The 26,326-nt window shown below is 43.2% G+C and overlaps 2 protein-coding genes across 2 annotated transcripts in view; both read left to right on the top strand.

Moving 5' to 3' along the window:
* The window catches only part of LOC147434800 (uncharacterized), a 64,967-nt gene extending 47,078 nt beyond the window's left edge, over positions 1-17,889 (top strand). Inside the window, exon 8 of the mRNA XM_086491215.1 lies at positions 17,429-17,889. Coding sequence (XP_086347341.1) covers positions 17,429-17,590 — 162 coding nt within the window. The 3' untranslated portion in view covers positions 17,591-17,889. The remainder of the gene's footprint in view (positions 1-17,428) is intronic.
* On the top strand, positions 11,954-17,415 carry LOC147434801 (uncharacterized). The gene has a single exon (XM_086491214.1). It carries the CDS (start codon positions 16,106-16,108, stop codon positions 16,826-16,828), a length of 723 nt encoding a protein of 240 aa, XP_086347340.1. The 5' UTR covers positions 11,954-16,105; the 3' UTR covers positions 16,829-17,415.
* Positions 17,890-26,326: the final 8,437 nt, after the last annotated feature.

The raw sequence follows: 26,326 nt of genomic DNA on the forward strand, positions 1-26,326 counted from the left end.
CCACGTCAGCACTGCTAGCGTAAAAAGAGGAAATCTGTACAGTTCTGCCACGTCTGCAGTCAACGGAATTTTCGAAACCTCCGTACAACTGCCACGTCATCATTTTTTGGCACAGGCCTGTGTGTGTATGTGGGTCCTACTGTATTTTAATTCCTTGATGTCTCTTGGGGCCCCATCGGACGGGGTCCCCATAAGTCGGTAGGACTTCTTCTTCTGTTACTTGTTCCTCTTAGGGTTTAGGCCCCTCGACCGGGATATGTAAGTTGGCCCCATTCTCCAGGGCTTTGACACGTCAACAGTTTGTGACATCTCCCCTTCTTGAAAGAGAGTAATCGTCCGCGATTACAACATATCTGCAAAATAACTCAAATTAGCTAAAAAATTTCCGAGGGACATTCTGAGGACAATCAGTTTGCTCTTTTTGTTAAGGAGTTAGCTTCTCTTTTCGGCTCTTTTGATCCAGGGGTTAGCTTCTCCTTTCGTCCAGATCGGAACTCTTGATATTTTGGCGTAGTAAAATTAGCCATCACACCCAAACCGTACTGATCTTCCACGGCTGTCTTGATGCACTAAAATTACATACCCAAGCAATCTCATCCAATTAGGAATATTCAGTGGTTGGCACATCACAATGCAAAAAAAATGCTCACATATGCATGTTACAAGACATAGAAACATAAAGTCGTCGATGAACACTCCTCCCGCATAACGCACAAGGTCCGGGCCGGGAGATATTCAACGACTCCCTCATCACTCCTCCCGCATAACCTAAAAAGGTCCGGGCCGGGAGATATAGAGGCCTTTTACTACCAAACGCCCCCTAGACCGCAGCCTGCGTCGTTTGGAGGTGCTGAGAGTAACCACTGCTCAGACTTCTTAATACTCCTCCCACATAGCTATCCAGGTCCGGGCCGGGAGTCAAAAACAACACTTTTTAATCATCATTTCTCACTACTCCACTCGGGAGTAAGATCACCAATCATTGAAACCAATATTAAAACCAAAGTCAAACCTCTCAAATCGGCACCAAAACAAGTTTAAAACAAATACTTTCCATTTCAAACAAATTTCAAACAAAACTATCTAGGTATAAAGAAAAACAAATAGAGAGAGTTCATTCGAGGTTTTGTTCGAACAAACGAACTTTGAGGACGACTGGCTTGTCCTTCGCATCACGGTGATGGTTCGGTTACGAACCTGGAGAGTCACATCATTCTTGTCGTGCCAAGGCATGCCCAAGAGAAGGTCGCAATTGCCCAACTTCATGATATGGAAATCAGCTTTTCCATGATAATCTTGAATAGTCACTGGAAGAGCATCAATGAGCGGTACTACTTTCCGAGTTTGCCCCGTGGCTAGCTCAGCTTCAATTTCTCCACCCTCTGGATCATAATCAAAGTGCATCTGCTTTAAAAATTCTGGATGGATGAAGTTCTCTGTAGCTCTGGGATCAAAGAAAATAAGGTCTTTGAAGCCATTGACTTTGCCATATGCTCGACACAATTCATTTGTACTCCCAAGGCGTATGCCATAAATATCAGGAACTAGTCCAATAGTGTGTCTAGCTCTCTTAGCAGGAGGTGGGGCTCGGGTTTTGTCGACCGTTGGTGCGGGCGTCGGCTGCTCTGATCTATCAGTGCGTTTGGGACAATTAGAACGATTATGCCCTGTTTGAAAGCATCCAAAGCATCGGCCTTCTTGTAGTAAGGTGTCTTGTTGTTGAGGCGTCAAACGAGGCCTTTGCGGTTGATTTTCATGAGACTCGAGAGAATTTGTTCGTTGTTGCTGAGAGTTGTGGTTAGCGGCCGGAGATCTTCTGTGGTAAACTCTACCTTTCCCTTCATCAGTTTGTAGCCGACCGCGGCATGGTCCATAAGTTCTTGCATGGTAGAGACTTGCTTGGATAGACAATATTCTTGCAATGGTGATGGTAGTCCAATGGTGTATCGCTTGCACTGGGCCTCCAAGGGAACAGATCCAAAGAAGGACACCGGAAGGTACACGTTTGAAACCTTTGGTTATATTCGTCCATGGTTTCGGTGGCAAGCATTTTCAAGTTGCCCCACTCTGCCAAAATCCGGACTTCAAACATAGAAGTCATGTAACTACGTGCAAAAACTGTCTTGAAAGCTTGCCAGGTCCTTGGAGCATGTGGTTGTGTCGCTATTGAACTCCACCATTGCATAGCATTATCTTTAAGAAATCCCGCTGCTCGAGAAATCGAGAAATCTTGGATTCTTCTGTATAGTTCCCTAAAGCATAGATGTTGTCGAATTGCTATAGGAACTGCAATGCTTTCTTGCGATCTTTCACCCCAGAAAAAGTGAAAAATTTGACTGTCGTGCCACCATCTTTGAAATCTTTGAGTTGGTTAGGCGCATATCCCGGGTATGGATAATAAGGGTATCCATATGGGCTCCAACCATTGTAGCCTGGTGGCGGTGGTGGTGGCAAAGGCGGTTGCATTGGATCGGGGTCAAATGGCTGCACCTTATTCTTGAAGACTCCTCCAATCAGAAAAGACGGCTGATAAGTTTGCCAGTTGGAAGCTCTCATACTTTCTGTTGCCAGAGGAGGAGGTACCACCTGGGGCATCAGAGGAGGTAACATGTAGTTCAAAAATTGCTGAAAACTTTGCAGCATCGGAAGAATCTTCTGAGGATGCCACGAAAGAATGTCGTGAAGTTCGTTGAGCAGAAACTGCAAATATTCTGCTGAATCCATGAATTCCAAGTCTTGGGTTCTTTTTGGCTTATGCCCTGTAAGACAAAGCCATGAAGACGGGAGCGCGCCCGATGCGCGATGAAGTAAGGGTGGAAGTGCCTAATAGGTCCAGGGCCGGAGCACGAAGCCAAAATTTCCAATTAACTCTGGTTTGCTCTGTCTGCTCTTTTGTGGGACTGGTGTGCTTTCAAAAAAGCACATGCCTGATGCTCTGATACCACTGTCACAAGACGAGCACCACGTGCCAATAGAAAAGAAGAGACTGAACAAACTTTTAGCACTTCAATAACAACTGAACTAAGAGAGAGAGAGAGAGAGAGAGAGAGAGAGAGAGAGAGAGAGAGAGAGAGAGAGAGAGAGAGAGAGAGAGAGAGAGAGAGAGACGACACGCGACACGGAGTAGCGAAATTCCATCCCAGAGAGTATTGGCCCCAAACCTTGACGTCCCTTTCGGTATTTCTTTATCAACACAGTGTAAGCCGGTACTCGAGACTCTGCACCTTCTCCGGGAAGCATGCCAAAGAATGAGCCCTAGCCTCATATTTAAAGGCCCTTGGCCTAAAAAGCAATTACAATGAAAAGCCTTTAAAACTCAAAAGCTTCTGGTCCAAAAAGCTGCCAGCTTAAATCATGGAAATCCGTACAACTCTGCCATGTCAGCACTGTAGCGTAAAAAGCGGAAATCTGTACAGTTCTGCCATGTCAGCAGTCAGCGGAATTTTCGGAACCTCCGTATAGCTTCCACGTCATCAATTTTTGGCACAAGTCTTTGTGTGTGTGTGTGTGGGTCCTGCTTTATTTTAATTCCTTGATGTCTCTTGGGGACCCATCGGATGGGGTCCCCATAAGTCGGTAGGACTTCTTCTTCTGGTACTTGTTCTTCTTAGGGTTTAGGCTCCTCGGCCGGCATATGTAAGTTGGCCCCATTCTCTAGGGCTTTGAAATGTCAGCAGTTTGTGACAGCATAAGCCATCAAAAACCCAAGATTACACATTGGTTTTCATGGAGAATCTGATAGAGATAACATCTCTCAGTGGGCAGGCAAAGAAAAGTTGAAATCTAGCAGGAGAACTGAAGAACAAAATGAAGAATATGACAAATTTTTGGCAAGGAAGTTTGCCAGAAGACCTTTAAAAATCTCTTCAACGGTTGAGAATTTGGATATGCAATAGAAGGCAAAGTTGATCTGCTCAACAAGCTCTACGCATTGACATGAGCAGATCTTATATTCAAGAACTTTGGAAAATTAGGGTTTTTGCAAAAAATTTAGTATGTGTGGAATTAATGTTTTTTTGGAGACTCTTGTTATCTGTGTGCAGATAACTAATAGGAGGAGGAACATGCATATGAAAGTGTTTGGAAGCATGGAGTTGGACCTTGACTCTTTTGCAATGAGGTGAACCATTTGCTTGAAATTTTACCTGTTTTTCTAGGAAAAATCAAGGATGACATGGCAAGGAATTTGCATTTGAAAGCGATCGGGAGTGATGGAATGAATCCGTCGATATAAGAATCATGAATTTTGTTTGAAATTTGAATGAATGATGATGATGAATGACTCTAGTACATCAAGATTCTCATATGAATGAGATGAGTGGATACGGTGGTGAGCGCATTAAGAGTTCTTGCGGGATGAGATGGCTACACAGGGATCTAGGTGCATCGAGACTCTTGGACGGATGAGATGACTAGACAGAATGATTGAAATAGTGAGTCGAGTATGAACTAAGTGTGTGATTTTGAACTATATGTTTAATGAATGAAAAAAACTTTAGAAATAGGAATTTCTGAAGATACTCTAATTTATGTATGAAATTAATGTTTTCTAGAAGATCTTGCTATTTGTGAACGGATAACAGGTGAAATCAAGAATGAGATGCTAACGAATTGGAGCAATGACAGCTCCTGAATGAACTCAATCACAATTCGAGATAAGAATATCATTTTTGAATGATGATGATGACTGATGATGAATGATTAAATGAAACTGTGGAGAGCGCATCAAGAGTTCCTAAGGGATGGGATGGCTACATAGCGATAAGATGACTAGAACTGAATGACTGAAACACTCTGTTCAATATGAACTCAATGTCTGTTGATTGATGAACTCGAATTCCCAGAAATGATTACTCACACATGTGATTTTGTTTGACTGCAGGATTGAAAGATGGAATGATTGACGAAATGACTGCAACATTTTGGTCTTGAGAAATCTATGGACATGATGGCAATAAGGATTAGTTAATCCGACATCAGTGAGATCCGGGGTGGATCTAGATGCGATTGCTAAATACGTTGCCAGGAATCAGGATCCTAGATCTGAATGGATTCTATGTGATATGACTTAAATGTGATGTGATGTGACTGTCGTCTTTGTAGAAGTGCTAGATTTATGTCGCCTAGTGCATCTGTACTTAGAGTCAGTGTCTACTGAACTGGTTTATGGTTTATGACTGATTTTGTAGGCGTAATCAAGGGCAATTACAATTCTTTCAAGAGAGGGGTGTGTCACAAAATGATGACGTGGCAGTACTACCTGGACCTGATGACGTGGACAGTAGTACGGATTTTCGCATTTTGCGTTGACAATGCTTGCGTGGCAGCAGGATGGACTTACGTGATTTGTGCTGTGCCACGTGGCAAGGTGTACGGATTTTCGCAATTTGCACTAATTACTTTTGGGGGCAGTTTTGGGACCAGATGCTTTTGGGATTTACTGCTTGTAAACTAATTGCTTTTGGGGCATCCCTTGTAAGAATAAATAGAGCCCTTGGGGCCTCACTCTGTAGAGCATCTGGACGTAGAGTCTGAGAGCAAGGGTCCCTCAGGAGTTGTACTTTGCTCAAGCTTTAATATAAAAATAAATACCGAAAGGGGCGCTAGATTTTGGGGCCAATACCTTTGGGCATGGAACTACGCCGTGACATGTCGAGTCTCGACTCTATTTTAAAAATTGTGATAAGATTGTGAAGTATTTTCAGTGATTCTCGTGTGTATCGTGTCAGATTCCCGACTTGGGGTGTCCAAGTCCGTAGCAATGTAGGAGGCTGCAACCCATAAGAGAGTTCATGTGATCATACTCGCAGGGGCAACTCATAGAGGAGATCACGCTTTGGTAGATATGCCACCAATTGGCTCTACTGGTTCATTTATTTGTTCACATTTTAGCATTTGTTATAACCGGCAAGTCACCTGAAAAGGCAGTAAGATAGACAACGCCACCACGAACGGAACTGAAACAGCAAATACTTGAGCGTGAAAGAGAATTGACACTAGAGACGAGACACAATGAGACAGAGTTCCCAACTCAGATGCATTGGTCCCTAAGGTAGGAGCCCCTTGCGGTACTTCTTTATTGCTTGAAAACTTCAGAGTTTACAACTGCTGAGGAGAGCCACCTTGCAATCACAAACACAAAAGTTTGCAGTGGCTTCCCCAAGGAACTCATATTTAAAGGCATTGTGGCTTGCTGCTTATAAGGCACCTAAGAGCATCTGCTAGTAGTAATCGGTGTCAAAAAGCCCAGAAAATCGACGATTTCCAAATTGACATCGAAAAGCTTCCATATCCCAGCTGCCATGTCACCCGCGTCCATATTGCCACGCCGGCACGTCGTATGGCCTCCTGTGATTTGCGCTACGTTTTGTAGGCAGCTCTGGCATGGCTCAGGTTGGCTCTTCTAGGGTCTAGTTTGGCTCTTGCTCTCTTCGTCCAGTTCAGTCATGGCTGTGCCTTGTCACCAAGTTGTGACATTTGTTACCTTAATCTTTTGCATTTTCTAGACTCTACATTTGGATCATATGACAATAATGTACTTTCTTGGTCTCATAGGCCTTTTAGGCCTTTTTCAAACTCATATCACTTCATTTCATTTCATTCCTCCACTCGCACAAGATAATTCTCTGTTTACTCTCTCTTCCATATACTCATAGTAGAGATTCTGGTGTAGCATGGCACAGTTTGTGTAAGGTGCAGCGGAATGAATGTTGTATTTTCTCAAGATTAGTGATCTATATTTGCTCAAGGTTCCTTTTAGTTCTTAGGGAAGGAGAGAGCCTTCCGTCTTTATGGAGAGTGCTATGATCACGAACAAAGTGAGTGGATATTGTGTGTGCAAGTGTATGAGACTGAGAGAAGGAGAGAAGAGAGATACGACACCCGAGAGTTTGTGAAACCCTCCTCCGAAGGCCCCACTCTTGTCGGCGAGAGTGGTCTACTTTTGATTGCACAAAGTGGTACAATGCGTATGCAATGGACTGATGCAACTCGGACTATGCCGATGACGACGACAGTGACGACGACGACGACGACTTGATGGCTGAAATCTATGGTTTTCTATCTGCTGAAATTCGGGACTGTTTCGGTGGCTGAAATTGACTATTTTGGCTGCGTTTTAAGGGCAGAAAATGGTGGATCTCTGCAATGCTTCAAGGGGTTACTCTGCTACTGTGTCTAGGGCTGAAAACGCTGCTTCATGTGCTCCAATTGTGGCTGAAAGTGAAATCGCTGCACAGCAAGGCAAAAACGCCAGCAAAAACGCTAGCTTGGCTGGGTGTTTCTGGCGATGGCCACTGCAAAACACTAGGGCATATGGTATTGCTGCTAGCGATTCTGCAACTGCCAGGCTTGGAAGACTTCTGGCGAGGATACCAACTGAAAACGCTGGGCTGAGGTGTGGCGAGTGTGGGGGATCCAAAAACGCTAGGGGGTCTGAGGGGGTACTGCTGAGAAGTTGCCTGTTGAGCGGGAAGCTCCTGCTGCCTCTTCTGCCAGAAAGTGCTAACTTAGGTTTGCTTATATATTAACTTAGCAAAATTGCCCTACCTACTTTTGTTGGAAAGTCACTTAAAAATAATAAGTGAAAATAACCAAAAATAGGGAAAATAGGCTAAATGCACTCGAAAATTCCCCTGACTGAATCTGATGGATTCTGAAGGGAATATTGATGATCATGATGTGTGCAACCAGAGGATATGCATCTATGCTAAGTGACTGGGCATGCACAGTCTATTAATAGACTCACAAAAGTGCCAAATCACTGCTAATCTAGACTTGACTGGACTGACTGAACCTTGCTGTGGTGTAGCTTGTCCACGGACACATAAGGTTGGGATGTGTCACGTGACATCCCCTCCTTTTCAAAGTGAGGTACTAGTACCGAAGTGTGTGGCGTCGAAGGAGATCGTCAACAGCATCCTGAATCCTGGAAGGGACTCTTCACCGGCCCACTCTGATGTGTGGGTCGTGCGGTACTTGAACTTCATAAAGGTTTGCAACGCTTGCTTCTTTGGGCCACGCCGAAAGCGACACAAAGTCTTCTGTGGCTCCTGTGATGCTTTAACTTCGTCTAAAGACCTGCTACTTTCGTCTTCAAGAATCTCCATGGCTGAAAATTCCTGAAACCATCTCCAACACAAAACCATGAACATACCCATTCCATGTAAAGTGAAGAAAAAAAATCGTGTCATCTCTAAAGACTGTGTATGCAATGTGGATGAACATAAGAGACGGAGTGACAACCCGTTCATCAAACACACGCAAACAATGAGATCGAATCTTTTCTGTTTGATCGAAATCAATCAACTGTGGCAAATCACAATGGAAATGCCCATGCTTGGTGCTCATACTATCATGTGCTCTTTCTACAACTGTGTCATGCCAAGGAAGAGACATGGGTTGTGACTTCCTTACATACATACATTTCAGCTTTTCATGAAAAATCCGCATACATTCGTGCTCATCCATGAGAGAAACGTGTTCAACATACAGTATGTCATGCCTAGGAAATGGACCACATAAAGATGGGGACTAAAATATAGGAAACAATCACAAATGAAACAGTTGAACAATGCGTGCGTATCAATCATGCGAACACATAATACTTCCTGTGAGGGTTCTTTGGACCTCGACTCAAAAGCCAAGATCGCTTCTTCGTGATTGATCGAATCTGCAACAAGGTTAGCTTCGCTAGAAAAAGCATCCACTAACACCTCATCCTTGTGAACAATCACATCATCTTCATGCAACTCATCATGCTTGGGAGAAATCACATCTTGATCATGCAAATCATCATGCTTGTCTTTGTCATCCAAATCATCATGCAAATCATTGTCAATCAAATCATCATCATGCTTCACACAATCATGCAAATCCTGTGTGTCATGTTTTGGAGAAAAGAGACTGTGAGAGTCTCCTTCTCCTGAATCCTTTCAATCTTGTTCTGCATATTAGCAATGAGAGATGGAGAATGAGCAATGTCCTCTCCATGAATGACAATAGGAGAACCACTTGTGGCATTGAGAGTGATAGTGTTAGTCATAAAATCCATGAGAGCGTCATTATCACAAAACCATTGAATGCCCAAAATCAAATCACATCCTGAGAGAGGAGAAACAACAAATCTTCTAGTGAAGGCAGTCTGTTAAATTTTGCAAACAACACATCAAGGCACTCCTCCGTGATGAGAGCGTTTATACCGGGACGAAAGCCAGAGACCTCGATAGGAGATCTCGGACTAACTTCGAGGCGGGCTCTCTCAACAAGAGAGGAACTAATCAAATCATGCATACTACCTGGGTCAAACAATATGACAAAACGGTGCCCCTACGTACGACCATAACATTTAATGAGAGAATCATCAATGGGAGGGTCCTGAGAAACTTGGGGCACACTCGTGTTATCATTCATTTCATTGACAGAGGAAGTGGGTGCTGTGGGTTCTTTAGATTCATTCGAATCAAGCTTAGGACATGTTCTTTTTATGTGACCCTTAATGTGACAATGAAAACAACGACCTTCCTTAGAATAAGTGCTTTGTTCTTCCGACATGATGTATCCTCCTACAATTCCTTGTGCTACCTTTTCATATGAAGTAAGCTTAGGTTTAGCAATTTGTTAGCCTTACCCTTAGATTCATTGGAAGAATTCTTTGATGATAGACTGTTGGAAGATTGGTTAGAAGAGTTATCATTCTTACCATTCTTACCGTTCTGAGGGTTCTGAGAAGTCTGCGAGGTACTTGTGGAAGTTTTGTTCTCCTTAGGCTTTCCCTTGTTGTGCTTCATCTCCTGTGCGAGAGCAATCGCTACCGCCTTGTTGAGATCGATTGGATCGAAGACTTCGACATCGTACTTGATATACTCGTCCAATCCAAAGAGAGAAGCCTCTTTGCGCTCATCGTCCGATTTTCGTAATTGAGTGCCTAGCTGCAAAACACGATTAGAAAAAGACATAACTAGTATACCATTTTGCTTGAGAGAGCGCCAATCGTCTTTCAATCGTGCGAGGTACTGAGGTGGCATAAACCGCGCCTTGAGCTTGTCTTGGAAATCAGCCCAATCGAATGAAAGGGACGTGAATCCGTCGGCTTCCTCTAGGTGCGCAGCTAGCTGTGCCTCTTGCCATGCATGGTAACAATTAATGGCATCACCGGCAAGGTACATAGCTGCTATCAAAACTTTGCTATTTCCTGTCTTCTTAGTTGTCGCAAAATAAGCATTAAATTGATGCAACCAAGAATGAATCTCCGTAGCATCCATCTTACCATCATACTTACTGAAAGTCAACTTTTCTGTGACTGGGTTGTTGGAATCCGCATCGTGGCTTGCACCACTTGAGGAACTCCCACGATCTTTGGGTGATTCGGTCTTTGAGGCTAGCGCTTGTCGAAGCGATTCTCGAGTGCGGAGCTCTCGTTGAGCCTCACGCTCGGTCTCCAAAGCCAATCTTTGAGCGGTACGATCGGCCTCCAAGGCCACGTTTCTTGCCGCCTCTTCCGCCTTTCTTAGTTGTTTCCGTTCTTTGCGTTCGTTGCACTCGCGTTCTAAAGCAAGTCGATTGTCTTCTTGTTTTGCGGCAAGTTTTACGTTTCTTTCGTCGCGCTCGGTCTTGAGCAAGGCGATTTGCTTCTTGTCTATTCATCATGGCCATCATCTACTTGACCATTGTCTCCACAGGGTTTGGTGCACTTGGTGGCGTAGATGGCGAAGGGGGAGGGTTGAAGAAATCATCTCCTGGTGGGGAAGAATCTTCGTCGCCTCTCTCATGCTCATCACCTGTATGCGAAGTATCCATTCCGCTTCGGGTGACGACCATGCACTATGATCTTGGGTTCTTAAGTTCGCGAGGGACTTGGGTTCTTGAGGGTCTTGAGGTTCTTGAGGTTCTTGATTCTTGAGGGTGTCACGTGACACATCCCAACCCTATGTGTCTGTGGACAAGCTACACCACAATAGGGTTCAGTCAGTTCAGATTAGCAGTGATCTGACACTTTTGTGAGTCTATTCGTAGACCGTGCACGCCCAGTCACTTAGCATAGATGCATATCCTCGGGTTGCACACAGCATGATCATCGGAATTCCCATTAGAATCCATTAGCATCAGTTAGGGGAATTTTCCAGTGCATTTAGCCTATTTTCCTATTTATTGGGATTTTCACTTATTATTTTTAAGTGACTTTCCAACAAAAGTAGGTAGGGCAATTTTGCTAAGTTAATATATAAGCAAACCCAAGTTAGCACTTTCTGGCAGAAGAGGCAGCAGGAGCTTCCCGCTCAACAGGCAACTTCTCAGCAGTAACCCCCCTCAGCAGTAGACTCTCGCCATCCACTCCTTCCCTTTGGCGTTTCCTCCCAGCAAGCCATCGCCCACAAGTCCTCTTGCTTGGTGTTTTCCAACCTCAGCAGATACATCCCAGACAGCGTTTTTCAGCCTTGACAAAAACGCCAGCATCACTTGCAGATTCAGCATTTTTTCTGCCTTGTCAAAAACGCCAGCTCAGCAGTAGCAAAACGCAGAATTCAGCAGTTGGATTCTCGCAGTTTTCAGCCTATGACACAGTAGCAGATGAGCCCGTAGACAGTTGCAGATGTTCCCTATTTTCAGCCATAAAAACGCAGCCAAAACAGTCATTTTCAACCACCGAAACAGTCCCAAAATTCAGCGATTAGAAGATCTCAGATTTCAGTCATCAAGTCGTCGTCGTCATCACCGTCGTCGTCATCAGCATAGTCCCATTGCATCAGTCCATTGCATTCGCATTGTACACCTTTGTGCAATCAAAGTAGACCACTCTCGCCGACGAGAGTGGGGCCTTCCGAGGAGGGTTTTACAACCTCTCGGTGTCGTATCTCTTCTCTCTCCTTCTCTCAGTCTCATTCACTTGCACGCACAATATCCACTCACTTTGTTCGTGACCACTACACTCTACAAGACGGAAAGCTCTCTCTTTCCCTAAGAACTAAAAGGAACCTTGAGCAAGTAAAGATCACTAATCTTGAGAAAATACAACATTCATTCCGCTTCACCTTACAGAGGGTCTTGGGTTCTTGAGGTTCTTCAGGTTTTCTTTCGCTTGCAAATCGCGTTGGAGAAGGATCTTCTCTTCACCCGACTTCTACTCCTTTCTGTGGGCTCACCCCTTGGCGGCCTTGCGCTCACACCAAGGTTGCTTTTTCCCACCTCATGTCGATTGGCCGGCCGCTAAGTGCACGGTCCGCTCTCAATGAGTGAAAAGAGACACAAGGGGAGGCTGGACAAGCCCTTCTTTCTTGGGATTCCTGTCACTCTTCAACAAAACACGATTAGGAATCGACATGCCCAAGCGAACTTGGGTTCGTGCGACTGCAACAAGCAAAAAAAAATCTTGTGGTTCTTGTGGTTCTTCCCTTGAGTAGTACAGAACACTTCCAAAGCTCTGATACCAATGTACGGTGCACCGGAATGAATGTTGTATTTTCTCAAGATTAGTGATCTATATTTGCTCAAGGTTCCTTTTAGTTCTTAGGGAAGGAAGAGCCTTCCGTCTTTATGGAGAGTGCTATGATCACGAACAAAGTGAGTGGATATTGTGCGTGCAAGTGTATGAGACTGAGAGGAGGAGAGAAGAGAGATACGACACCCGAGAGTTTGTAAAACCCTCCTCCGAAGGCCCCACTCTCGTCGGCGAGGGTGGTCTACTTTTGATTGCACAAAGTGGTACAATGCGTATGCAATGGACTGATGCAACTCGGACTATGCCGATGACGACGACGGTGATGACGACGATGACTTGATGGCTGAAATCTATGGTCTTCTATCTGCTGAAATTCGGGACTGTTTCGATGGCTGAAATTGACTATTTTGGCTGCATTTTAAGGGCTGAAAATGGTGGATCTCTGCAATGCTTCAAGGGGTTACTCTGCTACTGTTTCTAGGGCTGAAAACGCTGCTGCAAGTGCTCCAATTGTGGCTGAAAGTGAAATCGCTGCAGCAAGGCAAAGACGCCAGCAAAAACGCTAGCTTGGCTGGGAGTTTCCTACGATGGCCACTGCAAAACGCTAGGGCATATGGTACTACTGCTAGCGATTCTGCAACTGCCAAGCTTGGAAGACTTCTGGCAAGGATACCAACTGAAAACGTTGGGCTGAGGTGTGGCGAATGTGGGGGATCCAAAAACGCTAGGGGGTCTGAGGGGGTACTGCTGAGAAGTTGCCTGTTGAGCGGGAAGCTCCTGCTGCCTCTTTTGCCAGAAAGTGCTAACTTGGGTTTGCTTATATATTAACTTAGCAAAATTGCCCTACCTACTTTTGTTGGAAAGTCACTTAAAAAATAATAAGTGAAAATAACCAAAAATAGGGAAAATAGGCTAAATGCACTGGAAAATTCCCCTTACTGAATCTGATGGATTCTGAAGGGAATACTGATGATCATGCTGTGTGCAACTAGAGGATATGCATCTATGCTAAGTGACTGGGCATGCACGGTCTACGAATAGACTCACAAAAGTGCCAGATCACTGTTAATCTAGACTTGACTGGACTGACTGAACCTTGCTGTGGTGTAGCTTGTCCACGGACACATAGGGTTGGGATGTGTCACGTGACAGTTTGCATGAGCGGTGCACTTACGGAGAGGGATTATATCATGAACCAGATCAGCCCAACAACACCCATTGAGGACCCAGCAACATGGCAAACATATGCAGTGGGATTATATCAGATACCAGATCAGCCTCCCATACCACAACCACATGCCCATGGCGGAAACCTCCAAGTTCTTCATTGAGGGTATGGTACGACGAGGCATATAGAGACTACAGTATGGGAGAGCCTGCGGCCATTTTGATTTTTAGAGAGCATTTCATGTATGCAGCTAGGACCTTGTCACCCTTTATTGCTCACATCTTCAACAGAGCTTTGGAAGAGGATCCTCTTGAGACTTGGATGATGCATACTAAAGTGCCGCTACACAAAATAGGGGATTGTATGGACCCCCGGCCAACCACATCTACCATGATTGGCCAAGATATATGGGGCAGTGTTGGAGTTAGAGTTGAGCACACCACCTCTACGTGGACCATATTTGGACATTGAGATGTTTGATAGAGCAGGTGAGGAGCAGGGTGAGATGCCTCTATTATTGCTTTGTGGGTTTTCGCGAAGCTTTTGACATGGGATAGAGGTTATTCTAGTCTCATCAAAGAAAAGATGGGGGATATATGGTTTGAATGAGAGAGAGAATGAGAGAGTACGATGTTGTGGAGGACTTAGGCACACTCCTTCGACGACTGGTCACACACCTTCGCTCTACGGTTGCGACTCTTCGTCCAAAGGATGTGTCTCTATGCCTAGAGTCATGTCTATTCGCCATGAGACGTGTCTTTTCATTTGTGACTCTTCATCTCCTATAAAAGGAGCCCATTGTACTCGGTCGAAATCAATCAATCAAACACAGTCTCTTAAGTCTCTTGTCGGAGTTGTTCTAGTTTTGTTTAGAAATATAGTAAACACATATGAAGTAATAGCATAGTTCTTCACATGTAACGCAAAAATTAAAATTTGGTGACATCCACACTATCATCAAGTAAGGTTGACAGAACCCAGATTTTACTACTATCACGTATGACTCACAACATACCATATGTGCCACATGACATATTGAAAGCCCAATTTTATGTACTATCCATGGTGGTATTGGTCCCTATTCCAAGTTCTTGAGTTTTATTCCCTTGAGCCACTACTCTCCTTGGCTAATTGGGCATTGATTAGTAGAGAGTTATTGAGCCCATTAATGTGTGTAGTAGTCTCTCTAATTAAGCCATTCCAAAAAAATTTATCTCCTAGTCACTTCTCACAATCACATATTGGTGCATTTGGATTGAGCTTGACTCAGCTTCATCTACCTGTGATTGATAGTGAGATTAGAGTCATTCATGTTGCATTTAGTGTCATTTTCTCCCACTTTTCCAGATTGAAATAAGCAATTTCCTTGATCAATGCTTAAAGCCGCTAATTCGAGCTTCCTAATGAGCCCCTAATCTCAAAATTGGAGTAATGTTAAGCCTTTAATTCCTTTTTGTTAAGATTGGGTGTGTGCGCATGTGAGAACCCCCGGAAGCAACCGAAATGATGGGCATCCTCACACAAGCATCCATGTGGGGTGGGTTGGCTAGCCCTTTGGCTCCATATTTGGAGGGTAGAGTCGTGGGCTCAAACCGTCACCCTATTTTAAAGGAGATCAACCTGGTGGGACTTGAGAAAGCTGGTGTATTGCAGTGTAGTGGGCGGTTGGGTCCATTAGGGTGCCGCCATGCTGAGGACTCAGACATCCTTTTGGAGCTACGAGCGGACTTCACAGGCGCATCAAATCCAGCTCATTTGACTATCAAGTCCACAGACAGTTGTATGGCGTTACAAGATATGGCAATTCTTGCCCGTTCCAGTTCCGCGTTCCCCGTTCCCATTTTGCGTCCTATGTGACTATGCTTTAAGGTGGTTGGTTATAGGCTGTCGACAAGGAAGCTGAAAGATGACAAGCCTCATATTAGGATTGTGAATATCTCCCCAACAGAGAGGAGTTGTGGTGTGCTTTTAGGTGAGGGAAAGGCCCTGCTTAGGCCCCCACCACCATAATTATCCTCAATACCCCTCTCTTGTGAAGGATCCTCCTCGTTTACTCTAGCGCAGGTTGCCACCGCCACCGTCCTCTGTCCCCCAGCCTCCCCCTGGGCGAGGGGCTGCCCTATGGGGAGGTATGAAGCCATAGCCCCGCCCCCTCCAAGCTAACCTGCGGCATCCTCGTGACCTGCTGCTGTGACAGCGTGCAGAGCCGAGACGACACCAGCAACGGAGACTCGAGAAGCCTAACGATGGTGAAGGCGAGCCTCCCTCTGCTGGGGACGACGAGGGGCTGCTGAAGCTGTTGGAGTTGCTGCGGCAGGTGGTGGCACCCGAGCAGACAGAGGAGACGACTCCTCTCTCCCTCTCTCTCTCTTTCTCTCGCCACTCTGAACCTAAAGAGCCCCCGCCCCCCTAAAAGCTAAGGGCTTCAAATCAAACCCAGATAAATCTCTGTGCACTTTGGGACAAAGTGAGCAGCAGCCATCACAGCCCGATTTTTTACCATGAATACACCAAAGGTCACCATGAGGAGCCGACCCAGTTTTGCAGCCGTTGTGGCAGCACCGAGCAAGAACGACCGGATTGGACAGCTTCAAAGAGCCCTTGACGAGCTTACGGAAGAGAATCGGGATCTCAAGGCTCGCCTCGGTAAGCTTGAGGCGCGCTTCGACTCCATGGTCGATCTTGCCACAGACAAAGTAAGAGAAGTTGAGGTGAAAGTCACCAATGCTCAGTCTGTGGCTTTGGCAAAAGTACAAACTTGTGTGACGATGGAGCTTCACGAGCAGAAACTCCACGAAGAAAATGCCCTTAAGATCCGAATAGGTGGGCTTCCCTCACCATGGTGCACTACCGAGGACACGCTTGAAGAAGCAATCATCAAGCTCAACGATATTATTCAGCCCATCGCCATCAAGCCAGAAGACATTTCTTGGATTAACGACACACACAGGAAAGTATCACCGGAGCACTGCCTTCTCACTTTTAAGGACAAAGAGGAGCGAGTGAGGCTATTGCGCCAATCTTACCTCCTCAAAGGAACAAAGGTTTGGATTGCTGAGGAGCTGACCATGAATCAACTCAAGGTTAAAAAGTGCGAACTCAAGAAGGTCGGAGAAGCCCGAAAGCAAGGCAAATGGGCAGTCTACCGAGGGGGGAAGGCCATCATTCAAGAGTTTCGAACTCCCAAAGGGGTTCTCCCCTCATCCAACCCTACTCAGGTTTAAGTCTTGTTTTCCTTTTCTTTTCTTATCTTCTACCCTGCTGACGGACCCTCAGTCCATAACTGATATGTATCCAATGCCCTCACTTAAAAGGCTGCGTTGTAATGTTTTTTTTTTTTTCCCTCCGGTCCAATGGGTCATATATGACCTCCGTGGACGATAATGCTATCTAACTCCCGATTGTCCATCGAGGGTAGAGGTGTTTTTCAGCCTACCATGGTCTATGGGTGCAGGGATTCCCAGGTGAAATTCCACCTTCAGATGGTCCCTCTTCTTCAGCAGCAGTACCTTCCCGGCCCAGGCTCTATCTACAGGCCTCAATGGCTTACTGCCTGCTTGTACCATAGTTCGGATAAACTGAGATCGTTTTGCTGTACTAATGACACAATAGGAGGAGAACTTTCCACCTCTTGTATCTGATTAGATTGTATACGTTCAGGAGTTCTGAGAGGCTGAAAAAGAAGTAGCCTTGCTTTCACATGGATGTATATAGCTTATTTAGTTTGCCCTGTTGTGCTATGATGGACATTTTGTATGTTTTATCTTTGAGAGAGAGAGAGAGAGAGAGAGAGAGAGAGAGAGAGAGAGAGAGAGATGTAACAGGTTGCGACAGGGCTGCCGTATGCTTATGCTTTTGATGGAACTTCATTTGCGGAGTGTTGTGTATTGCCACCCATTGATCCCTCCACAGATTCTCGAAGAGAAGGGTTGATACTTGGCATCTCCTCAGTAATGAGAAGGGGAGAAATAGACTCGCTAATCTGATATTAAGTAGCAAAGTTTGTGCAGCAAAATGGGATGGTTCGATCCCCACGGAAGGATGTTGTCTGAGAAAAGCTCTTGTTTATTGAGTCCCCAATTTTAGGTATAGAATTATTTTAAGTACTCAAAAGCGAGCATATTCCTCGGGAAGTATTTTGGCAAAGATATATCCAGACTCATATGGTCATTTGGGCACATTCCATTTTTGTGTTATCTCGCAACGAACTAATCTCCAGAGGAAATCTTTAGTATATTTTTCTGGCTGACATTAATTAAAATTAGTGCAAATGCTTTTCCTTTAAGATAGCTATTTCAACGCTCATTTTATCAAGCTTTTAAGATTGTTCTTAGTGAATAATAGATGAAATTCTTATCTTGTTAACAGCATTGAGTGTGGGTTGTTTGCTAAAATGCGTGCGATGTCCGGTTTATCAAAAGTCTTTGTAGTTTATACAGCTAAGGGATGTGAGAGATGCATCTGGCTTGTGTATGCCTCCAAGAATATGTGATGTGTTTAGAGGAGAAGCACTATGTGGACACAGATTTTGAAAGAAGCAGCTTTTAACAGAAATTGCATTTTGAAGAAGCATTGAGGGAGCTTCAGTTGAAAGTTTCCTAACCAGAGTAATGCATGTGCGCACGTACATCAAATGTATGAAACAAGTGCGCCAAGGGAAAGGGCATTCTAAAACAAGGTAATGAAAAGGACCCATTTATCTGATGGAACTCTTATACAAACTAATGTACCAAAGAAGTTCTCAAACATTCAATGATTCACATGCAAAAGTCAAACGTAGGCTTGGTTTAGAAAGCCAAAACATGTTTAGATACCCAACAGACTAAATATGTTGCACATAGCTGATAGGCATCACAAATATTGATAGCATCATTGAAGGGCCATGTATACTTTAAGTTCCTTTCAACACAATGTTGTATGTTGTATTTAAAAGTAGGTAGCCATGATAATTCGTGAGTCTCTCTCATTCTATGTGCATGGCACTCCTTGTGCAATCCAGCCTCTCTCTCTCTCTCTCTCTCTCTCTCTCACACACACACACACACACACACACACACACACACACACACTTATTTCTCTCTCAATTTTCAAGGTTTGGAATAAGTCTCTAGCAAAGTCATCTTGGAAAGATTGGAAAGAAGATTCAAAAGAGCTCTTTTGGAGCAAATTCATACCCATGGGAATCCAACCTAGTAACATCCGTCACACCATAATTCGATTGACCAACTCATTAGCTCTGAACCTTGGTGTCTCTGATCTGCTATTAGACTCAACCAAAACTCTGACTCATCATCAATTACATTACCAAGCTTCTTTCCCTGTATTGGGCCCTAAGGTGCAACATTCTTCTTCTTGATGTCCTATCTAAAACACTGATGAGCACAAAAAACTCTTAACATCCTTGCTTTTTGGAAACTTATCTAGCTTAATCAACCTTGCTATGGGACAATCTAAATGAGGTGGTTTTCCCTAACTTTTTCAACTTGAAACCATTAACATGCGTCTTAACCTTGGTGCCAAAAACATCAGCTACAATAAATGTGCACTTATCCAAATCTTGAACAATTTGATATGTACCTATATATCTCAGAGTCAGTTTACTTGGATGTGGTCCTAATCTTGAATTGTAGAGTATTACCCAATCACCAACATGAATGACCTTAAATTTAACACTCATACTGACCCAAGCTTTTCTCCTTCTATGAATCACCTCAGTGATGTAGGCATTGACCAACCTATTCTCTTCCAGCTGCATTAGATATTTGCTCATGTATTTGAATGATAATTTAGGACTCATTTTTTTGCACTCACTCTAAGGCTTGGCACCACAAATTCCATGGGAACTATAGCTTCAAGGCCATACACCAATTTAAATGGAGTCATACACGTTGTTACCTTGAAAGCTGTTCTAAAAGACCACAATGATGAATCCAACTTCTAATCCAAATCCTTCTGATTATCGTGAACAATCTTCTTCAAGATTCTGACCAAAGTCTTGTTTGTGCTCTCAGCTTGTCCATTGGCCCGAGGATGATAAGCTGTAGATTTCTTATGCATGATCATATGAGTTTTTGTCAATTCAAAAATCACCTCATTAAGAAAATGACTTCCTCTATCACTCACCAGCTCCACAGGGCAACCAAATTTGGTTATGATATTATGATACCTTGCCACACTCTGAGCTTTGTTACCCTTGAGAGCTACAACCGCTACCCATTTGGTACAATAGTCTGTTGTAACCACAAGGTATTTACATCATTTACATGTAATGGGTTTTACACGTCCCATAAAGTCCAATCCCCACTTTTGAAAGGGTTCCAAAGGCAATATAGGATGATGAGACATCCTATCTCTAGAATCAGTAGTAGCTGACCAAGTTTCTGTGACAAATAACACAACTTTTTGCATGCTCATGAGCATCTTTCAACACTGTGAGCCACCACAACCCAACTTGTAATATCTTTTTATCTGTTATGTCACCTGAAAAGTGTCCTCTTGCTGCTCTTGAATGAGCTTCTTGCAATACAACTTTCTGTTCAAAATCTAGAACACATCTTTTGATCACTTAATCAATCCCCTTTCTATATAAAGCTCCTTTTATAACAAAAAAGGGTCTACTTTTAAGGGAAAACTTTATTCTTTGATCCTTGTAAAACCTATTGGCATTGTGCCATCTGTCAAGAATATCAGCATCTGGTCATACCATGACATATTGCGTGTTGGACCTTAAACAACTCACCATCAGGGAGATCATCATTAACACGTGTTGGATCTTCTCCAGTTTCAATTCTTCTTAAGCAATCTGCTATAGCATGCTCTTGACCTGGAGTGTGAACAATCACAGAATCAAACTCCTACAACAACAACAACCATCTAGCTTATCTCCTACTGGCAATGGCTTCTTAATTAGATACACCAATGCTTGGTGGTCAATATGGAAAACCACTCTGTTGCTCAACAAATAATGCTTGAATTTGTTTAAAGCATACACGATCCCAAGAGCTTCTCATTTAGTCATAGCATAATTCCTTTTAGAGAGGATAACCATTTTCTAGGAGTTTGTGATATTTTTTGAAAGAAGCATTCTTTCACAACTTTAGTTAAGTCCGGTAGGAGTGTCATCTCCAGTTGGAGAGCATTGACAAGGTCAGTGAGGTAGCTTAGTACAGCTGATAGAGTAAGGTGAGGGTTTTTGGGAAAGTTAGGTATTTGATTGAGCCCATTGGTCAAGATTCTACGTGCTTTAATATTTTCAATAATGCTGAGATCACAAGTACAAACATGCCTACCATATGTATCGAAGTTCTTGCAAAATGTGGTAAATTGATAGTATGTACATTCGGGAACAGATTTTTGTCGAGGAAAACCATTACTATAAACCAAGTTTTTTACGGGTTATTGATACTTCCATCCAATGAGTATATTATCAAGTAATTTGTGATTGCCAAAAATAAAGTCAAAGCACTCACAAAAAATGGGTTTAGGTTGTATCCAATCGAGAAGTACATTGTGGAAGAGACAGTGTATGTAGATATAACCTTGGTTAGGAGCAACCTTGTTGAGAGTTCTTCAACCGCAAGGGCTTGTAGTAACCTGCAATATCACCAAGGATTACAATTCAAGGAAATTCCTGATGGGGGAGTTTCTGCCTCTTCCCCTAGTGTAGCTACGAGCCTTCCCCCGGGTAGAGGAAGAGCTAGGAGTTAAAAAAGAAGTAAAGGAGTTTGGGGTAGTCAGAGAGTTGGATCTTTTCAGAGCAGGGGAATCATCCTCATTAATACATGGTTTGAGTAAGCTAGTGATGATCTTAACGCTTTTTTAATTAGCATAAGTAGCAAGGTAGATCCCACGCTCATCAGACTTTAATTATTTTAAGATATCCAACATTAATCCACGAAAGATGTTAAAGGCAATCTGAGCAATTACTATTTGTCTAACTTGGCCACCCAATTAAGAACAAATAAGAGAGGTGAAAATCCACTGGTTTTTCTGGGAGGAGTAGGTCAAGATGGTTGAGAATGAACCAAATGGCATGATCAAACCACATATGCTAGATTTGCAAGAGGCTTTAAGGTCAAGAAACTTGCAGGCACATTTTACATAAGGCCAAAAAACATTCCGGATGGATTCTATGTAGAAGTCCGGGTTACTTTTAGCAAATTCCATGTTTCCTTTAGTACGGATGTAGAGACCAGTATTGGAAGGGCATTTGGAATGGTCAATGAGATTGAGGTTGAAGGGTGCTTTGATGAGCTCCCCTTTGTCAAGAAATTGTCCACCTTTTAAGATCTTGAGTCTGCAGTCTTCCAAAGTAGAGGCAAGGAGGTTGGCAAGGTATATCCATGTTTCACACAGAATGGGTGCTAAGAACGCCTTGTTGGGCAGGACCCAAAGCTGATGGTCAACCCCAAAAGATTCAACTTCAATCTGTCTAACACGTAAGACAAGAAAAACTTTAAAGATTTTTGGCACCATTTCCAAGAGGTTAGAATCATTGAGGGAACAAATATTACTCTGAAATTCTTTCACGGCTTCAAGAGCCGCACTATCCCTACAAAAGATACCACCAGTTTGAGGAATAGTCGGGGTAGCCGGTGTACAGACAAAAGATGGATTGACGCCGCACAACTTCCTTAAAAATTTAGAGCGATCAGCACTTGAGGAAGAGAGTAGGGCAAGCTCTTGTTGGTATTGTGAAGAAAGTATGGGAAGTTGGGCTATGTATTGGGCAATCAAATTTACCCCTTCGTTGAAGTTCTTGTCCAGGATAGCCAAAATTTTAACCCAATCATTAAAAGACAGCATATGCAAGATAGAAATTTTTTTGTCAGAGGTAAGAGCCAAGTCATATATTAGTTGAGAGGCATCCAATTTGTTAATACATCTGAGGACAAGAGATGTGGCCACCAAGAGGGGCTCAGAGGTCAATTCCAGTCCTTGTGAGAGAGCAAGAGTCTGCAATATTTCAAAAAGTGTAGTGAGGTTATTTTTTCTTATTGTAGTAAGTGATACAATCTTTGGCTTTTCTAGTAAGGAAGGGTCTGGTTCTAACTACCAAAGCATTCTTTGGTTTACGGTTTTTAAGGTACAACTTAATATGTTCTAAAATCTTTGCATGATTCTCAGGGTTGTGTTTAATACTCATGCGGACTGCCATTCTAAAGGGTATGTGGTCCTGAAAAGGAATAGTTTAAAACATGAATAGAATTAGTTACTGTAGTTTGAGCCTGCAAACCTTAAACCGGTAAAGTCAAAGACTATAATAGCCGTGAGTAGGAGACCAGAAATAAAGTCTATGAAGGACCACCTAACACCAGTCAACCAGTCAAGGGATTACAGACTGTGGGTCCATCCTAGAGCTCAATTTCGTAATTAGTTTCCAAAGCCAGTATCCCAATTTTTCTAGAAAGAAAAACCTTATGTATAAGATGTGTGTGTAGTTGTTTTACCATAAATAATAAGACATAATTGAACTTTTACATTCAAAAGACAGCTGGCTTTAGAAAAACGAAAAGATAAAAAACTACTCAGTCTTAGAATTATTGTTGTACAAAGTTTGTAAGAATAAGGTCTCATTCCAGTAAACAAATAGCAGATGAGCTTCCCGAATACTAAGTGAGTGTGTAATCCAGTGTAGGACAGCGTGCCGAAGTCAAAAAAACCTTCCAAGATAAGATAGAGTCCTTACCTGCATCCATCCAAACAAAACAACAGATATGTTAGCCTTGGATGTGATTTATAGTTATCAATGGACTATACCAATTGTTATCCATGTCCATCTTACAAACTTTTTTTACCTTTTACAAGCTAAGTCCATAGTAAATGTTTTTTTTTAAAAGAACCCAAAAATTTTCTGATTTAGAGAATAATTTTACCTCATTCTGATTAGAAGGCCATCACCCCTTCTAATCCAAGTGTCAGAATCCCCCCACTTTTATTATCACAGTTCATCTTCCTAGATTAATGAAATCTCCATCATATGAAAGTTTATGCAATAGATTTTCTTTAGTATATATAAAAGAATTCCTTTAATAGTTTCGATCTAGCCATAGGCTAGTTCAATGTTTGTTTTAAGTTGGGTAAAGTTTAGACCCACCATGTTGTCCGAACTCACTAGTTTGCAAGTCACCTACCTTATACATTCTTATGGCCAACCTAGGTGGCAAGAAGCCCTTGCTGAATCGAGTTAAGAACATGAGTCTAACTTTTTTTAATAAAAGTTTATGCTATACAGTAACCAATTCCTTATGTGAATGAAAGAAGGAGATCCTTGTAGTACTTTTATCACGACGGTTTTAGCCATTCAACCAGTAACCAAAAGAAGTAGGGCCAAAAAGAACCATCTAACACCTGTATGCAGTAGGGTCAAGCCCTATTTTCACCGTAATTACAAAACCATAATTCCCATGTAAATAGCGAACGGCAGTAAATCAACCAAAATTTGGGAACCGTCACAAAAGACATAATGGAATGCAATCATGGCCACTTCCCATATCATGGTGATGTCAAACAACATTGCAATGATAAAACCCCTTTTTGTTCAAAAAAACCAACCTAAGCAGTGGCAAGCAGTAGCCCAAGACAAATAACAAGTATAAAAGGAACAACAACTGCTAGTGGTTAGGCAGAAAACGTAGAGTATTGCCTTTTACCCTGGTTATAAAGATATGTTCAGAAACAACAGTAGCGTGCCACTTGGCCCAAAAATATATTGACTACGGGAGTGTAGAGGGTGGAACAACACACCCCCCATTTCAAGTTCTCCATCAATAAACAACTATGGTTTAACTAGTCATAGAGCAATAACCCATGCAACAAGGCACCAATTAGCCAGCCAACCTGCAAACAAATTAGTAAGCATCCAAAAAATGTCTGTTTGTACCAGTTACCAGGGCAAAAGCCATAACCAAACCAATGGTCAAACCACCAAACAATAGTTAGTAGGAAGGTTTCCATTATGATAGAGAAACCAGGGTTTAACAACGACAGTAGGTAGTAAGCTATACCAAAAAGAACCACCAATACGGCATCCTCAACAAGAATAACGCAACACAGATCAGAACCCCAATATTGGGATTATATCCTTGCAGAAAAAATAACCCATTGTTTCTTACTATACTGTGTATAAATCCCCTCAAGGTGTCATTCCCTCTAACGCAGCATAAACATATTGCCATAAAGTAAATGCGAAAAAAACCATGAAAAAGTTGCCGACTTGTGTTACTTGAGTTGAGAGCTCCATGCTTCGATGCAGTAGAGATACAAACATGTAGTCACTTTCTTTATGCAAAAAACAGAGCACACACAAAGCTAAGTGAGGGGCAGAGCTGCGCCCTCACCTTTTAAATAGAGGAAGGAGAGAGGTCGCCATAACTGCATAGCACACAGATTTCCATGAGTGGAGAGATACCTAGCTGAGATGGTGAGGCCGCCTGCAAGGTGTAATAAAGAGGAAACCCAAGTGCTTTTACGGTTGGGTTAGCCCGAGGTAGTACCACAATGTAGCACCTCAAGTTTTTACAAGGGCCATGCCCCATGGTGGAGACCATAGTAGAATTTCAAGAGTTAAGTAAGCTCGAATTTGCTTAATAGGGAGGTGTTAAAGTGTGTGTGTGTGATACTCAACCTAGGCAGGAAAAACCCCTACCCCAACAGGTCCCTTAAGATGTGCTAAGTCCCATGGTGTGGACTTTTTTGAAGTGAAGCTTTAGGAGTTAAAAAATAAGCTAGGAGTTCTAAAGTACCACAGTGTGTGTGTGTGTGTGTGTGTGTGTGTGTGTGTGTGCACGTGCGTTGTGCGCTCCTTGCCGCACTATCGAAGCAAGGGACTTGCCAATACACCGTGTGCGAGCCACAAATGGCTCCAAGCACACAACAAGCCTAAACTAGCAAGCTCAAGAGAGCAAAGGGTGTGTCACTCACCGCTCTACGCTCGCCTTCGTGGTGGATTCCTCGCCGCGATGAAGAAGAAGTTGCAGTCGTGCCGCGCTCAACCGCTTCGCCGCCGTCGTGCCTTCGTAATGCTCGATCGCACACACACTCTCCCTCTCTCTCTCTCTCTCTCTCTCTCACACACACACACACACACACACAAGGAGGTGAAGAAGAAGAAGATGGAGATGGAGATGGAGATGGAGCAAGAGCACTCTTCTATTGCACAAATGAGAGAATGAGTAAAAATTAGGTTTAGTTGGATTTTATATGAGCTCACCCCATTCACACTTGGGCACCCATTCTTAGCCAACTAACTCCTTGAATATTCCAGTTAGAGTGCGCCTGTCATCGGCGATCACCCTTACCCTGTTCCTATTGGTCCGACAAGCCCGGTACCTGACTCTAAACAATACAACGTTTATAGATCATAGGGTGTCCGTGTGCCGTGAGGGTTAACATGCCCCCCTTCCTGATGTAGATTCCGTCCTCGGAAGCTATCCAGTTGAAGCTCGTTCGTCGAGATAGGAGAGCAGTCGACATGGATGTGCGTAGCCTTCTTCAATCACTGCAAAATCAAACAACATTGCCACAATAATTGCATTCTCATATACAATTAAAAATCACTTGCAATTTTAGACAGACAAATTGATTGGTAATAGAATTTTAGACAATTTGTCAGCAATGAACATTAAATTGCAATGTAATCAAATGCATAAACAGATGTAAAGGTAGAAAATTAAACAAGTCTGGGGTCGCTAATTTGACGGTCGAAAGGCACTAGAGATCGA

Source organism: Adiantum capillus-veneris, chromosome 19, assembly GCF_014529385.1.
Source record: "Adiantum capillus-veneris isolate H3 chromosome 19, ASM1452938v2, whole genome shotgun sequence".
NCBI classification, from domain to species: Eukaryota; Viridiplantae; Streptophyta; class Polypodiopsida; order Polypodiales; family Pteridaceae; genus Adiantum; species Adiantum capillus-veneris.

What these genes read in the sequence shown, in the direction of transcription:
- LOC147434801 (XM_086491214.1), top strand. Translation starts at nt 16,106, where the DNA reads ATGAATACACCAAAGGTCACCATGAGGAGCCGACCCAGTTTTGCAGCC.